At 37.5% G+C, this 17500-nt stretch overlaps 2 protein-coding genes across 3 annotated transcripts in view; one reads left to right on the forward strand and one right to left on the reverse strand.

Moving 5' to 3' along the window:
• nme6 (NME/NM23 nucleoside diphosphate kinase 6) overlaps positions 1 to 11302 on the forward strand; it is a 20285-nt gene extending 8983 nt beyond the window's left edge. Inside the window, exons 2-5 of the mRNA XM_017710497.2 lie at positions 4052 to 4154; positions 7261 to 7300; positions 8601 to 8761; positions 10806 to 11302. Coding sequence (XP_017565986.1) covers positions 4052 to 4154; positions 7261 to 7300; positions 8601 to 8761; positions 10806 to 10957 — 456 coding nt within the window. The 3' untranslated portion in view covers positions 10958 to 11302. The remainder of the gene's footprint in view (positions 1 to 4051; positions 4155 to 7260; positions 7301 to 8600; positions 8762 to 10805) is intronic.
• Positions 11303 to 12035: 733 nt separating this feature from the next.
• baalcb (BAALC binder of MAP3K1 and KLF4 b) overlaps positions 12036 to 17500 on the reverse strand; it is a 6769-nt gene continuing 1304 nt past the window's right edge. For both annotated transcript variants that reach the window (XM_017710461.2, XM_017710462.2), the window contains 3 exons: positions 16833 to 17302; positions 15851 to 16041; positions 12036 to 14180 (listed from right to left, as the gene is read on the reverse strand). In XM_017710461.2, the coding sequence (XP_017565950.1) occupies positions 14007 to 14180; positions 15851 to 16041; positions 16833 to 17016 (549 nt within the window). In that variant the 5' untranslated portion in view covers positions 17017 to 17302 and the 3' untranslated portion in view covers positions 12036 to 14006. The remainder of the gene's footprint in view (positions 14181 to 15850; positions 16042 to 16832; positions 17303 to 17500) is intronic.

The following is a 17500-nucleotide window of genomic DNA, read 5'->3' on the forward strand; positions in this document are numbered from 1 at the left end:
TCTCACTTTCTCTTTCTCTCTCTTTTCTCACTTTCTCTCTCTCTCTTTTCTCACTTTCTCTTTCTCTCTCTCTTTTCTCTTTCTCTATCTCTCTTTTCTCACTTTATCTCTCTCTCTTTTCTCACTTTTTCTCTCTCTCTCTCTCTTTTCTCACTTTCTCTCTCTCTTTTCTCACTTTCTTTCTCTCTCCTCACTTTCTCTTTCTCTCGCTTTTCTCACTTTCTCTTTCTCTCTCTCTCTTTTCTCTCTTTCTCTCTCTCTCTTTTCTCACTTTCTCTCTCTCTCTTTTCTCACTTTTTCTCTCTCTCTCTCTCTCTCTCTCTCTCTCTCTCTCTCTTTTTTCTCACTTTCTCTTTCTCTCTCTCTCTCTTTTCTCACTTTTTCTCTCTCTCTCTCTTTTTTCTCACTTTCTCTTTCTCTCTCTCTCTCTCTTTTCTCACTTTCTCTTTCTCTCTCTCTCGCTTCACTTTCTCTCTCTCTCTCTCTCTTCACTTTCTCTCTCTCTCTCTTCTCTCTCTCTCTCTCTTTTCTCACTTTCTCTCTCTCTCTCTTCTCTCTCTCTCTCTTTTCTCACTTTCTCTCTCTCTCTCTTTTCTCACTCTCTCTCTCTCTCTCTCTCTCTCTCTCTCTCTCTCTCTCTCTCTCTCTCTCTCTTCACTTTCTCTCTCTCTCTTCTCTCTCTCTCTCTCTCTTTTCTCACTTTCTCTCTCTCTCTCTCTTCACTTTCTCTCTCTCCCTTCTCTCTCTCTCTCTCTTTTCTCACTTTCTCTCTCTCTCTCTTCTCTCTCTCTCTCTCTCTTTTCTCACTTTCTCTCTCTCTCTCTTTTCTCACTTTCTCTTTCTCTCTCTCTCTCTTCTCACTTTCTCTTTCTCTCTCTCTCTTTTTTCTCACTTTCTCTCTCTCTCTCTCTCTCTCTCTCTCTCTCTCTCTCTCTCTCTCTCTCTCTCTCTCTCTCTCTCTCTCTCTCTCTCTGCTAGTGACCGCCTTATCCATATTTTAATGTTATAATGTAAACTTGTTAGAGTAATGCAAGTAGAAAAAAGGGGTCAAACAGCCAGGTGGTTTTAATTAAGTATATGATTAAACAAAAAAGCATATATAAGAAAATATTTACACTTCATATAAGGTGTCAAGAGTGTTAATATGAAGGTTAAGAGGCTGAGTATTCAGATTTCTGAAGAAGATATTTAGCTAGAAAGAGCACTAGATTTATTTTATAATTTATATTTCAATTGCCTTTAAAATTTCCCCAAAAGGAGTGTTTTGGAGTTGGATCTCTGCGTGTTGCTGAGAACGAAATGAGAGATTTAAAGGCGTGAAAAAATACACAATACCTGTAAAAAGACATTGTAAAGAAATGTTGAGTTTGCTTTAAATATTAAATAGAATAATAAATATTAACTATATACAAGTGTATTAAGTAATTCAGCTCACCTTAAATAGAGTGTGAGTAGTGTTAAACTGAATCAGGGAGGTACAGCAATGCTTAGTCTCTTATAAGGAGAATATATATTTCAAATGTATTTCTGAAATATATTTTTTCAATACATGAAAATGGCCAAAAACGTATTTCTTAAATGTATATTTAAAATGCGTTTATTTATATTAGATTTTTTAATTGTGTGTAATTTTAATAAAGGTTAAGGATGTAACTACATATACTTGAACTAAATGAGCGGTACTGACTGCCGTGTTTTGTATTGTACTTTGCATTAAGACACACAAAATGTGTGCCCAATAAACAAGATCTCAAACCGTCAAGCTACATTTTCAGAGTATCAATATCTACATCTACACTGCCTCCAGTGTCGGGAAAGCTGTTCCTTTCAGCTTGAGTCGCCTGGCAGATCTGGAGCTGTGTTGGGCCCGGTTTTCAAATGAGTAGGCAATAAATCACTTCACTTTAATGTCAGAAAGAAAATTGAGCCACTTTGATTTGATTTTGTTATTTGGAATAGAATGCAGAGAGTGACTGTTGTCACTCATGCATCCAAAATCAGAGCATTTGTGAATCTTAAATGTTAGTGTTACTCGTGTAGAGCAATGTGGGGTGTGTGAAGTGTGCGAGGGTCAGTTAATGTCACAGTTAATGAATATACACGATAAGAATAAGATATGATTTACTATAGTTAGTTACTGTTTTCTTGGCACCTCTAAGATCATGCCAAATAAAGTGCAATTCCTAGTTACAGGTTAGGGGGCAGTATACAATAAAATAAAAAAATGTAGAGGTCATTTTATTCACCCTGCAGTGTCCAATAAATGTTGGACTGAAGCAGAAGTATGAAGATAATCACATCATGCTAATATAACATCTTGAGTAAGGAGGCAAAGCACTATGCTGGGCCTTTAAGTAATACTGCTGCGGTCTGGTTTTGCCATGATCAAGGAATTCAAGCACTGCATGCTTCTGCAACAGGCAGAAATCTTCAAACACACAGTAACAAAACCTGCAGCCTGTTTTCTGGTTATTTGGATATGATTATGTATGCTACTTTCTGATTGGCCTTTAAAAATGTTGTCTACATAGTCGTAAAATAAAGGGTATGCAGACCGAGTACTATTGGAACGTAATTTGTTTCATCGATTATAAACTGGAGGTGGAAAATATCTGCTTTTCCTACATACTACATCTACATTTTCTACTAACTAAGAAGAAAATACGTGGGCATAGTTCCTATTTTCCACAGTAAGTCTGTAAGAACATTGTGCTCAGTTGTCCAGGGACAGTTCTACCAGTGGTTTGTTATACTGTAATAGAATAAAAGCAGAAGTGATCTTAAAAAAAGTACAAATATCCTGAGCGCTACTGGTAGGAAGGTAAATGCACACATAAAAATGGAGAGGGGTTCAAAAGCTTGAGAACTAGTGAATGTACATGGTGCTCTCCATTAAGTTAAAAAGGCTTCATGCCTATGGACGCAAAATCTTTCAACGTGTTTCAGCATAAGCCTTCATCACCCCCCTTAATGAGGGCTCACACTGTAACACGCTGGGTGTTTTTCTGTCCATTGCCATGCTACAGTAAAGGCTTTCAATATGACAGAGAATGCAGTGGACATTCCCTTGTTCTTAATAACAAAAGAAAAATGTTTTCAAAGAGAATATTGGAATGGTCAGAAATGGTTCATAGCATATTAATACAGCATATATTAAAAGTTTGCTTTTTTTACACCTATTTGAGAAGCTTGTCTGTGTAGTTTCAGATCTCTGAGCTCCACATATGTGAATGAATTGAATGAATGGACAACCATTTGTCACTGCGTTTACACACTGTGAAATTAGACCTCTGCATTTAACCCATCTGTGCAGTGAAACACCCACATACATGCACACCAGTGAACACACACACTAGGGGCCAGTGAGCACACTTGCCCGGAGCAGTGGGCAGCCCTATTCACAGCACCTGGGGAGCAACTGGGGGTTAGGTGCCTTGCTCATGGGCACTTCAGTCACGGACTGTCAGCCAAGGGGATCGAACCAGCAGCCTTCCGGTCACAGAGCTGGTTCCCTAACCTCCAGCCCACGACTGTGAACTCGTGAAGCTGTCTCTAGGCTATTTCCGTAGACATGAAGGAAGGCTATTAACACTCATCTCAGCCTCCCCCATTCCATTTCCGCTGTGTGCAGCTTCAAAGAGATAAAAGTGTCTTTAATTATCATAGTTTAGTGGAGTATTTGGACTGTGTTGCTCCCGCCGGCAGTCTTTGATCTGTGCAGGTGGATGCAGATAGAAATGAGCAGGACCAGCCTAACTGAGACAGTTCTGATATCCATAGATTTAAATTTTTAGGCTTTCTGTGCAGTTTGAGCTACCCTGAAAATGGTTAAAGCTTCAAGATTATGAGTCATTAATTGATTGATTATATGATATTAAATTAAACAATCTCTTTATTGAACTTGTACAGAAAAGTGAAATCGTGTTTGCATTGCCTTAATAATTTGTTCATTTTCACTTTGTTTCTTTGACAAATAAGAAGGGAATTTGAATGTTAAAACATTTCAACATGGATTAAAACATTATGAATCCTTGTTTGTTTCATATTTAAGGCTCTTCATCAAAAAATTCTAGAGAACAACTTCGTCATTGTCAGAAAGAAAGACCTGATATGGAGAAGAAGTGATTCTGAGAGGTTTTATGCAGAACATGAAGGTACGTCTTTAATCTGATGCATTTCACATACATCACATTTTCACAGTGTAAAATGTTAGTGTTGTCCAGCTTAACTGTATTCATTACATCGTATTCTAATGATTTGTATCATTTTATTTTTTAATTATGTAATTTAGTTTTATTTATTATTAGTATTCATTCATGGACATGTTGATGAGAGCCACAAATCCACAAAATATAATCAAACTAGACCTTCAGCAACCATGTCAGAAGAATGTTTCTGACAAATAAAGGTGAAATAAGTCTGTTCAGTTAGTCATGAGAACAGCTATTGGTGTTTGTTCTACCACTGGAAGGAGGTCATCATGTCCAAATCACATTTTACTGAGAGTAACAAGAATATGTGAAATGACTGCTGGTGTGTACGATTTTTGCCACGTGTCAGTAGAGTTACTGATAAAATTAAAAATTATGATATTTAAGCAATAGAACGAGAGGGAGTTCATTATTGTGAATAATCACGGCTGAGATTTAATGGCAGGCGTGAGCACTGTCGATAATCACTGCCGTGATATGCTTCACAACAACACATAACCTTGAGTGTTGCATTACTTTAATGCAACAGTTCTTCAAAATAAAGAAAAAAAACAAAGCAAGGATGCCCCAAGCATTATATCAGATGTGCTTTAAAACGGGCAATTCCCTATGCTAAAAATTAGTAACCTTTTGTGTCACAGATATAAAAATAAAAGTCACAATATCAGGTTCAGCTCTGCCTTTTCAGTGCTTGCCAGATTAACGTGAATGTTGTTCCAGCCAGATTGTAAGGTATTTTACATTAATATTGTTTGCTGAATTCTATCCGATTCTGGCTAATTCTGTTTAATTTGGTTGTGCTGATGTCACAGCTGCCTACTGAGAACCTCGCTTATGGGCAACAGCAGGTTCTTAATTTAAACTAGTCCTGCTGTCACTCTTCTTAAGAATCTGATCAAATGGGCTGCAGGTAAAATATAATCTTTTATACAACAGTTAATTCCGGCCATGCAAGCTGATTGGATGAGAGGCGTTCTAACTGTGCTGATATTTTGCTATAACATCACAGGTTTTTCACAAACACTGTATCACTACGACGCCGTTTCTAAGCAATGAGTTTGGCAGCTGTAGGAGATGCTGAAGCCATTTGTTCTTCTTACTTTGTGCACAAACAGAAAATGGATACTTTTAAGATCACATTTGACCGACAGCCAATTTGGTGAGTCTCTGAAGATGAGACTACACTAAATTCCCAAACTGTTGTCACCACTTAGCAAGCTTTTCAGTCAGCAGCTGTGACAGAAGAACACTTAAACATCCTGGAATTTTGACGACCCAATTCATTTATTTCTTACTTTATTTATTTGACTGTTGTATAAAAGGAATAGAACACTTGAGGTCATGTGTTATCACTATAACATCACTGCTGTGATGAACTACTGCGACCAAATCACAGCTGTAATGCTATTTCGCAATAACACACTCCCTCTCGTCTTCTTTTGCTTAATTAGAAGTCAAATGTATTCATTTGCTGTTTTTGTTTAAATGCTAAAGTAAAAACCTAGGCATAAGGCAAGTTACGAATCAGCACTTAGTGGAATAGGACGGTTATTGTGAAAAAAACATAACAGCACAGACAAAGTTGTGCAACCAGTCTGATTGAAACTGTTGAAATAACCTGTGGTATAATGTCCAAATGTGCCATTTTATATCATAATATTTAAAGGGGAATTCCACCGATCTTTCAAAATTACTGCATAATTTAAGCAAAGTCCTTCTTGGTCATTGACCAACAGACGTGTTGACCTCAGATTTCTTTAAAGTGGTGGTGGCAGGAAACTGGGCTACTGAGTGCTACTGACGAATAGCCATTTTATTTATTATCCAAAACCACCAATGAACCTACATGTGTCTTCTGAGATAATGGAAAAATAGTAGTAAATCTGAAAGAATAGGTTTTCTTAGGAGACTGTTTTGCTTTACAACACTGCATGTTGCTCTCCACCATGATTAGATTAAAAAAAATGTTTTAGGGGAAAACCTGAACTCAAAACTATTGTAGAACAATATCTCAGGCATCAGGCAGCATTTTATGTAGAGGTAGTGAAGTCTTCAGATGTGTGGTTCCTATTGCAATATCTGTGAACAATTCTGATTAAATTTCAAGGAGGATTTCACAATAAGCTGGCCTGATTGACTTTGCTTGCATTTTAGACATTAAATTATGCAAAAATGAAGGTGGAAGGTGGAATTGCTCTGTAACTTTGTCTTACAAATTTGATACAGCAGCTTGTTGACAGTTTTGTTCTGTTTTCTTTTTCAAAAATTACACACAAAAAAAAAATCTTGCACAGTATTACAAATAGTAACCGGACAGAAAGCACATGCCCAGAAGGAAAACAGTTTATTTAATTGTTAAGGTCAATTTTAACTATTCTTTCAAAACAAAGTAAAGCACCCAGTAAATGGATACATACACTCCAGTCAACTGTCAGGTCCTTCAGACCAAGAGAAAACTCAAATGAAAAATTGAGAAACCTCTCGGAGATAGGGACAGCGCTAGGTACAGACATTCATGTGCTATCTATGAAGTGTATTGCTAAAAATATTGCATGGTATTGCAATGTCAGCGTATACCGATATAGATGATATATTGTCTAGCGCTATGTGTCATGTCCAGATGGCTTACCAGCCTATATTATTCAGATCCTTGTGTTGATAAGAATGACAACAAAATGCTTCTCATGACTAAGAAGTGACATCAGTGTCACTCACACTGTTTACTGCCTTCTGCGAGCATCTGTTTGTTCCTTGGAGAATTGATTGACAGTAACTGTCATTAGTTATAACAGATTGAAGAAGAGGCAGCCATTTGTGTGATCTATGGTTTTGGATCAGCAGCTGAGTCATATCAACACAGTTCAACAGACTGTAGATCCATCCTGATATTGAATCACCCACTTTAGAAGATATTCGCCTCTAGCAGAAGCTGTGCTGCATCCCTTTGAAGTGCAAATTTGTTTCTGCGTTCCTCACCATGTGAGGTCATGCTGGCAGGCTAACACCTCAGCTACCTGCATCCTTTCACTGACCTGTTTGTCCTTTGTAGGACGATTCTTCTACCAGCGACTAGTTGAATTCATGGCAAGGTAAGTGCGAACCACCATTCAGTGTAGTCTACAGAACATTCCACTTCAGGGAGGGCAGTGTCGGACAGCAGGGTTATGAAACTGGTGTCTTCCTTGCTTTGTATATTCTGTGCAAAAATAAATGAACTACTCACTAAACATGTGGATTATTAAGAACATGAGAAAGTAGTGTGACTATATTGTATATTGTGTGTATATATATATATATATATATTTTGAATTTATATAAGATTGTTTGAAACTAATCTCTGCTTTCTGGCAAGGAGCCAAAATAGTGTTTGCTAATGGGGCTTGCTTTCAGTCTAGTTTAGTTTGTGAAAGCCTTGTTACCATGGCAGCCAGTCCCTTGGATGTCTTGTTGCCTGTGAAAACAAAGATGGAATATCAGTTCACCACCTAATGGGACTTGAGTTCTGTGCTGGACCAAATTGATAAAATTCACTGACACAGTATTTACTGATTGTGTTACTGTATCACAGTTAATGAACCTAATAAACCTGAAGTTATCAACATTAACCAAAAGAAGCCACTTTTCTAGAAAGGAATATGAATAAATATTCTTCCCAACATTTGTATAAGATTGATTTAATCATGCTCTGCCATGACATTTAATGACTTCATGAAAAACACATTTGCAATACAAAATGCAATATTATTGATTTTACTTTTAGTAACCTCAAATATGATGACTGGTGAAAGATGTTTTAGGTATTCTGTAGTGTATTAAAGGAGTGGTCTGCTTGTTGAGTCCAGGGTATGACTAATGTTGTTGGCTGTTTAAAATAAAAAAATAAACTATTTGATTTTAATTCTTTTTAACTGTTCGAACATGAACGTGCACAATGTTCAGATGCAACCTGTTGATAACATACACTGTTTTATGATCATTTTAAGATCCAGTCTCTACATACAAATGGTTTATAGACAAATGATTTATAAACATGGAACATAGATTTACACCACTGTTTTGTGCACATTGCATCATGGATACAAAATGAGTTGTATGACAAATATGTTACTAAATTTATTGCTAATATTTGGTATGACAGTATCACTTCATATTTATAGGGTAGTGCCTAGCACCTAAACTCTAGCTTGTTATTATGCTTTTGGCTTTTCCCATCCAGTCATGAGTTTACTGTTCAAATTAAGTAGACACAGACATGAGCAGTTATACTTTATTGTTATGGACTGCTTTTATTCAAAGACTTGACATCTTGATGCACTTTTTAGTGGTAATGTGCTGTGTCACAATCTACATTACAGGGTTAAGATTATACATGCCTTGTTTCCACTACAGTGGTCCAATGAGAGCTTATGTCCTGGCCAGAGAGGATGCTATTACCCGCTGGCGGGAGTTGATGGGTCCAACAAAAGTGTATCGGGCGCGATACACTTCACCGAGTACCATTCGGGCCCAATATGGACTCACTGACACCAGGAACACCACTCATGGTTCAGGTATTTACAAACAAACAAACGAACAAACTTAAGATGTGACAAAGCGGCATGGCAGATCAAAATCAGTAAATATCTGGGCACAGTGTAAGAGCTTGCATGTGAAATGTACTGACAGTTATGCTGGTTTGACTCTCTGTGAGTAAAAATATCTACAATCTTAGGACACCTCTGTCATTTCATATTAGAAGGAATAAATGTATTAATGTATTTTGGAAATTGTGCTTTACCATATTCAAAGGTCCATCATTTCAGCTCTATAGTTAGTTACAGGTCCAATTAAACAATAGTAAACTAGAAAAGTTTCACTTAATGCCCCATTTTACTTTACTTCAGAAAAATGTTGGGATGCTAATCCAACTGTACATGTCATGTTCCAACTATATCTTCAGTGCTGCTCCTGAAAAACCACCATCCAGCACACCTGACTCAAAATCTCATTAACATTCTAAAAAGAATGCTACTTTAGAAAACTTCAATATTGAGTTGAATTAACCTGTAAATTGAGAATATTGTCTCTTGGTTATAAAAATGTCTGTGAGAAAGATTGCAGTTACAATGAAAATCCAATAATAAAGCGTGGAAAAATGTATTAATGTTGGAATGTGGAAAGAAACCGGAATTATTAAACACTTGCATTACTCAGGCCATCCAAAAGAAAAAAGCAAGCAAGCCTAGCTACGCTTAGTTGCTCCAACTTCTTGGCTAGAAGACTTCAAGCCATCATCCAAAAGAATAGACACACAACATCCTAACCCAACTAAACTACTAAATAGTAACTAAATACCCACATAAAGGAAGAGAACACAAATGTTTGTCCCCCCAGTGTTTGAATACATTTACTCGCCTCAAGTTTTCAGTTAGATATTAGGATCATTTTGAGTTTCAGTTTGTAAACCTGGTTGTAATTGCTAGTTTATGTTTTTTGATGGACATAGATGAATAAATTCACATGCAATTGTATGCAAACGTTAAACATCCCCACCAGTCAAATTACATATAGTGTTGATTTTGTAAGTGGAAATAAGTGAACACATTCTCAACAGAGAACAATTTTAAATATGATGTTTGTCTGCAAATTTAATGCAAATACTATTTACTTTTAATTTATCATTTCAGAAAAGAAATAAAATGTGCCATAACTTTTGCACCTTTGCAGTTTTGCATGTATTTTGTTTCTTTTTTTCATGTTAAATGTATTATAAGCTGTACTTGTGCATTAAACTGTGCAAAAGTGTGTGTTAATTTACTTTTACTTAGAAAATCAACAAAGCATGTAATTTGAGCAGGGGCGTTCAAGCTTCAAACTGTAAGAGCATTTATACACATTTCATTTCAGGTAATTTGGCACTTTTTGTTGAACACGCAGACAGAGTTAGATTAGAGAGGGCAGGCAAAACAACGTCACAAGCATCATTATGTTTTCAGTTTTAAATTACTGTGTAAGAAATACACACTGTTGCATTTTAATTGGTCTTTTTAAATACATTTAATCTCTTTTAATAAAACTATGAATCCCTTTAATCCTTTAGTTTTATTATACTATTTCTTATGCAACAAGAAGAAGTGAAACAAACAACCTGCTACTACATTATAAGAATCAGCTTCTGTATTCAATGTCAAATAGTTGTAATATGAGAGATGCTGTTTGCTGAAAACATAAAGCCTCCCTCCAAGCCTTCTCAAATGTTGAGTATGATGAGGCAGCGGTGGTCTATGTTCTTGCTGTTTTCAACAAGCTACAAATTGATTTTCCAAAGAACCAACAGTCTGCAGTTTATACACTGTTCACTGAACAATCTCTTGCACTTGGGTGTAAAGAGGGTAGGCAGCCCTCTCACAGGCTGATTGTAAGCATCTGAAAGCAAAATGCAACTTTGCGCAGATTAGACATGGCCGTGGCATTGTTTATTTATTTATTTAAAGATATTGACTGTATTTCTTGTAACCTGTTGCCTGTGAGTACTGCTGCACAGACAGCAGCACTACTTCTGCTCGCCTCTCCGCTTTTAGCTTGGCTAATTAAAGATGCCTTGTGCACTGACAGATTCAGAGGAGTCAGCCCAGAGAGAGATTGCCTTCTTCTTTCCGGAATTCAGCATTGACCAGTGGCTGGAGAAAGAGGAGCCATGCTTGAGGGTGGGGCATATGGACTATGATCAACAGAGACAAATCCATAACCCATTCAAACATATTTGACTATCCCGCTGCCTTGACCAAAGACAGGACAAAAGACAATGGCCATAAAGACCCAAGCGCTTTGCTTGTTCCCCAATAATGTATCACTGTTCGTCACATTGCTGTGCTGTCATCTCGGATTCACGTGAGCACTCGCACACTTTTGCTATTACGTTTTTAAAATGTGGTGTGTCATTTGTCATCTTCATGATGATGATCCAGGACACCTTGTTCTTGGTTAAACCAGAATCAGTGTAGAGAAGAACTTATTGATCATAGTGGTCCAGTAGTTTTCTGTTATGCATTCTAAACAAAATATTAAAGGTCATTAAAAGGGTAGTTAAACACTGGCCCTTATTCGTCAAAGTTGCATATGGTCGAATCTGATTATACAATAAGCACACACAAATTTCACCCAATGTTTCGATTTCATCCATTTCATCTTTGGTGTGCCTGTGCGCTCAACTCACGTCTTGAGTAAATTTGAGTGTAATACTTTAACAACTAGTTAACCAATTGACCAAATCATGATCATTTCATGGCTTGTGCAGAAGCTTCTCATACACTGCAGTTGTGTATCATTTAAATATGTTTTTTTAGGTTTTATTTTCAGATCATTCTACCAAAAAAAAGTGGTTTTGTTTATTTTACCTTCATTCTTTACCCTTCCTGTAATTTTTACACTATAAAGTTTGGTCAGTAGGGAGAGCAGTGCACTCTCTGCTCCACCTCTAACTCCACCTATGAGCATAGCCACTGGCCCTTAGAGCTGCTGAATGTTATCATTTATTGGCTTCCTATCAAAACATCTATGTGAATTAGGGTGTGCTTCATGTTAATGTTATTTAAATGAGGTGCTGGTAGGCTGGCACTTGCAGGTGGACATGCAGAGTAGATTGTACATCTTTTAAGACTGCACTCTTTCTATTTATTTATTCATCTGCCTTTTTGATGAGTAAGAACCAGTATCTCTTGCCTTTGTGTATACAGTTTGAGATTTCAAGTATTTATAACCCATCAAAAACCTCCATTCTGACAGTTTTCTTTTAAACAATACAAGTTCATTTTAACAATATTAACGGAGACTCATAAGCTGGGATGTGATTCACTTGCTTTTATTGGACAAATCAGACTTATTTAGTTTGTTTTACTTGATACAAATTCATTTGAATAGACAGAAATACCTTCATTAACCACCTGTAAAGTTCTGACATGAAGCCATTGTAAAAGATTGAGCGTATTCTATAGATGGTTCCATTTGTAACATTGAATTTCAGGTCAGTTCATACACAATCAACAAATTACTAACAGATGCATGCCAGATTTATAGGAGGCTAGCTAACTTGATTTAAGGCTTTTAGACAAATATCTTTTCACTCTGAGCTGGTCAAAGCACATGATCTCATTTGTAGTAAACACAGCAAAAAGGACTACTGAGAACGCACAACACAAACCTTTGGATCTCATTAACACAACATTTAAAACACAAATTTCAACTTAGAAAACTTAAGCATTGAACATTAAGTTAAAAAATAGAATTTCTGTTCAACAGCATTTGTGAAGTGAAGTGAGCACAGCGTGGTGCTATAATGTTCTGACAGAAGTCATGAATAGTCAAACTGTTGTTGTTTTGGCTTGATTCATACATCCCTCATTAAGATGGCTTTTGCTCTTTTTTGAAAACATTGTCAAAGCATCAAGAGGTACTCCCACATGCAGTGCTGAATAAAAGTCATCCCCCTTCATTTATATAATTTCTGGTCAAAATGGTTATTAAGTAGAAGTTATTCATTGTTCAAGAGATTAGATGTAGTTCACTTACATAAACAAGGAAATGTCGAAGGAAAATAACTGTCAACATCAGATAAACAGTATTTAAAGTTTTCATCTTTGAGAGAGAGGAGAATATCATGCTCCACTCTTACTTCAGAGCTGAAAAAAGGTGTTTCTCTCTGTCCATGCTCCCACTATGAGAAGCCTGAGTCTGAAAAGCTGTGTAGCTGTCAAGAAGCCGTTACTGAGGAGAAATAGCTTGCAAATCAACCAAAGAAGCTGCTGGTGTTCTCAGAACAATGGACTGACCACCCCAGAGTCCAGACCTCGACATGATTTGTTTGGATTAAAAGAAGCAGAATAAGCAACCAAATACTAAGACTGAACTTTGAAGCTGTGAAACAATATCCTCATATATTTCTTTGAAATATTGAAAGCAAGAAAATAGAAGCTGTAATAAAGAGAATGAGTGAACACACTAAGTACTGAAAATATGATATTCTTGACTTCAGTGTTTTCTGTTAAATGGTTGCTCTTTTCTGATGATAAAAAAAAATGAATACGTTTTGACTGGAAATTAAATACAAGGTTTCTGACTTTAGCACAGTTCAGTATTTGAGGTGCAAAATGTGTTCGCCAGTTAAAATAATGATGCAGTTAAGAAAATAAGTAAATTTAAACCAAGCCATTTCTTTAATCTGTTTTGCAGATGGATGCATCATAAAATTATAAAAATTATAGAAGGAGAAGAGGTAGACCTCAGAGAAGGTTTATGGATGTAGTGAAGGTGGACATGGAGATGGTTGGTGTAAAAGTAGAGGAGGCAGTGTATAGGGCAGATGATCCACTGTGGCGACCCCTAAAGGGAGCAGCCAGAAGAAGAAGAAAGAAGATGCATCATAAAATTAGTTTTAGAGGTCTTCAGGTGTATTCCTTTGATTGTCCCATATGTACCCTGTTTTTTTCAACTTTTATAAAACTGGCATTTACAACATCCTTATCAAACTATTTTAAATGACAGTCAGCTACCACTGTTACAGTAAAGCAGCAGCAAAGTGTAAGGATGCATAAAAGCGCACGAACATGTGAATTACAGGATAAACTGACCACCAAAATTTAAAGTTTTCAGTTGAGACCACATTGCTAACCACAGGCCTGATGAATCCTCCTTAGAATTCAGTTCAGACCTGCCTTCTGTCCTTCTTTGGTCCATGGTACCTATTGTTCATCACAGTTTTCACAAGGCAGAAGACCTACAGATGTCAGCCCACATGAGCTGCCGTCTCGGTTATCGTTCTCATTTCAGAAGAGAGTCCATTGCAACTTCCTTCAAGCTGTCCCGAGGTTTCATGACCTCGCAGGTAGTGTGGGACTTCTCCTTGATCTTTCCACTCTTGTCCACTTGACGAATGCTCTGAGTTACAGTGATGGTCACCTGCTTGGTAGACATTCGGTTGTCTTGCCACTTGGTCTAAGAGGGAGAGCACAAGACAAACATTGGAATCCATAGAAGAACTCTTTTAGTCCTTTCAAAGGCAGAATATGTTTTGTGCATGTACCATCAAACATAGACTTTTGAAGTCACCACTTTTAAGTGCTGTAATGCAGTATGTGCAACACTGCAAGTCAGAGATCACCCTTCATCTAGTTTATCTTCAGTCAAAATGCCATGAAGTACAGTCCAACGTGTCTGAAATTAGATATAAAATAATATGCTTGTGTAATCTGATTTTTTGGAGATAATCAAAAGAAATTAAGTGAAGATACAGGAGTTTCCAAAAATAATGATAAAATTATAAAGAAAATGGGGCTTTCATAACCACGCAGGACCTGGTGGACCACCAAAACGCAAATCAGCCCCACTCATTTCTGGTCATCCTTCCACTGTGAGGAGACAACTCAACGCTATGAGTGAAATGATGTGTAGCTGGCAAGAAGCTGTTACTGAGAAAATAGACCAAAAAGAAACTACAGATCAAACAAAAAGCTGCTAGCTTCTTGATATCAGAACAATACACTGGCCACCCCAGAGTCCAGACCTCAACGTCACTGAATGTGTTTGGGATTACTTGTATTGGGAGAAGCAGAAAATACAACTAACTTTTAAGATTGAACTTTGGAGGTGCTGAAAAATATCCCTGCAGGTTTTCTTTAAAAACTGAAAACAAATCTCCTGAAAAGAATGGAAGCTGTAATAAAGACAAAAGTGGACATGCTAAATATTGAAAAATATATGATATTTAGTTGTTGAGGCTTCTGTGTATTTGTGTTGTGAAATGTGTTTAATGTGTTTTTTTCTTGATGCTGAAATATTGTCATTTTGACTGAAACTTACTTGAATGGTGGTCTCTGACTTGTACAGTATACAGAGTCAATATATAGATTCTAAGCTCTCCTTATAAATGAATATTCAAACACACTGTATATTTAGTCCAAAGCAATGAAGATCACAAACTAAAAGTGATGCAGTGAATTTACTTGATTGAAATGGTGTATTATTTCCACACAAATAAATCTCATTGCTTCAACATAGTTTTATCTTTACATAGTGTTGATGTAATACAATATATGCCTAAAAGTATCCAGACACACTTTCTAATTAGTAAGTTCAGTTACTCTGCAGTGCACCCATTGCAGACACAGGAGTTTATCTGTGCACACACAGCTTGTTTTGTCTCCATAGAAAAGCATCACCAATAGAATGAGATGCTCTGGAGCAGCTGCACATGAGCCAAAGGTCACCATGTCCCCTGCCGAGCATATAAAGCCCCCAGCACTGGGCAGAGTAGTAGTGGAACTGGGGTGAATGGGTGGTGATGACACACTATCCAATAACTTTGGAATTAGTTGGAGTGACATTTGTGATCCAGAACTAATCATCCAACATCAATAACTGATCTCACTAACACTCTCATGACTGAATGCAATCAAAACATCACAACAATGTACCAACATCTACTATAAAGCCTTCTCAGGAGAGTAGAGGCTGTAACTGCAGCAAAGGGACACAAACTCTCTATACAACCCTTGATATCAGATGAAACACTGGATGAGCAGGACATTTGTATCAAATAAATATTAAATAAATATGATATCTAATTGCTACTAGTTTACTCTAATGTGCAAAGTGAAGATTCTTACAATCTCCTCAGTGCATAAGACACTTCTCCTCTGCACTGTGGTGCCAGGAGAGGACAGTCCTTCTTGGTCTTCGGAGGTTAATACTGAAGGAGGACCACCAGCTTTGACATCATTGAGACCAGCCTCGGACATGGCAGAACACACCTTCAGATAGGCCTGAGCGGGAGCTGGCAGGCCGTCGTCAAAGATATCTGTCATGGCAGAGGTGAACAAAAGATAAAAGTAAGGACGTCTGTTCACACACTTGGTGAGCATTAGAGCCAAGAACTACCAAAGATCTGTATGTTTTGCAAAGGCAAAGGGTATAACTTTGAGCTTTAGTTAAGCTGTGCACACTAGTCAGATAGGAGGTGGATGATTCACATGCTCTAAAAATACAGTACACTGTACTTTAAGCCTTTGTGTTAGACTATGCTTTGTTGGGTGTTACATAAAGATACAGCAAAGCTGTAATACTGACATCTATATGCCAATTTAGTGAGACCCATTAGCTTGGAAAGTAATGGTGAAGAATAAAAGTCAATGGTAGAAATGAATTAGGCATTGAGGCTTTCCCATCCTTTCCTTGTAAGTTGTTCATGCATTTCATCTGTGCCTGTTACCATTCAAGTATTTCATTCATTGTGTTTGCCTTGTCACAGTAATTATTCTGGTTTTGAAGATAAGGAGCTCTTATTGTGTAGACCATCCTCATGTAGTGAGCTGCAGTAGGGATGAAGCCATCTCCATGGCAACAGAAGCCTAGTGGAATCACTTGCTCACCAAAACTGGTATCTTGGCACTCTCTCTACTGTCATGGCACTGCACTATTTTGGTGAAAATGTAGGAGGCTGTCAATATATCAAGGCCTACATAGTACAGACAGAGTGTCATGATGTGCTGAAGAATTATTTACATGCCAACTCATGTCATGTGTTTGTCAAAAATGGGCATAAGCCAAATAGCCTGCAGATGTTTTCCTAGATTTCCAAGCTTTCCTCACCCGGATTGGTGGTTTTCTCGGATGCAAAGCCAACCTCTGAGGAGTTCTCTGAGGGAATGCTGTGGATCGAGGACAGGGGTATGTCTGCATCCGTGCTGGTCAGCCATGTGGATTCCGTCTCTTTTGTCCAGCTTTCCAAGTAACGTGGTTCCAAAGCATCTGTCCTAGAACCTCCACAACCCATGGTTCCTCCGAGAATGCTGGTTGTGGCGCTCAGTGGGCTGGACTCATTGCATTGTTTTTCTTATTTTATTTTGATATCCAGGTGTTCTAGGAAACTTGTTGCTTTGAATAGCAACATCCTCTGTATTTATAAATCAGCTCCTTGTTTAAGGTCTTATGACTTTTTAAGTCCTGTCTTTAACCCTTTTTGGTCTGAGATGCTGTTGGGCTTCAACATTCCTGATTTGCAGCTGTCCATTGATCACACGGGCATGTCAACATAAACACTGAAGCACTGTGAAGCATTTCTGTGGAAGATACAAGGCAGTGTTAGATACACTTACAGTGGCTTTACTCAGTGTCAACTGTGATGTAAAAGCCTTTTGTGTTAAACGGGAATTCTGATCTTGCAAAACTTCTGCATACTTCAATCACTGAGATGTAAACAAAGTTGTTCAGAGGGGTTTAATGGAATATGGTGCATTTTAACTTGCTGACTGGTGGTG

This window comes from Pygocentrus nattereri, chromosome 4, assembly GCF_015220715.1.
Source record: "Pygocentrus nattereri isolate fPygNat1 chromosome 4, fPygNat1.pri, whole genome shotgun sequence".
Classification (NCBI taxonomy): domain Eukaryota; kingdom Metazoa; phylum Chordata; class Actinopteri; order Characiformes; family Serrasalmidae; genus Pygocentrus; species Pygocentrus nattereri.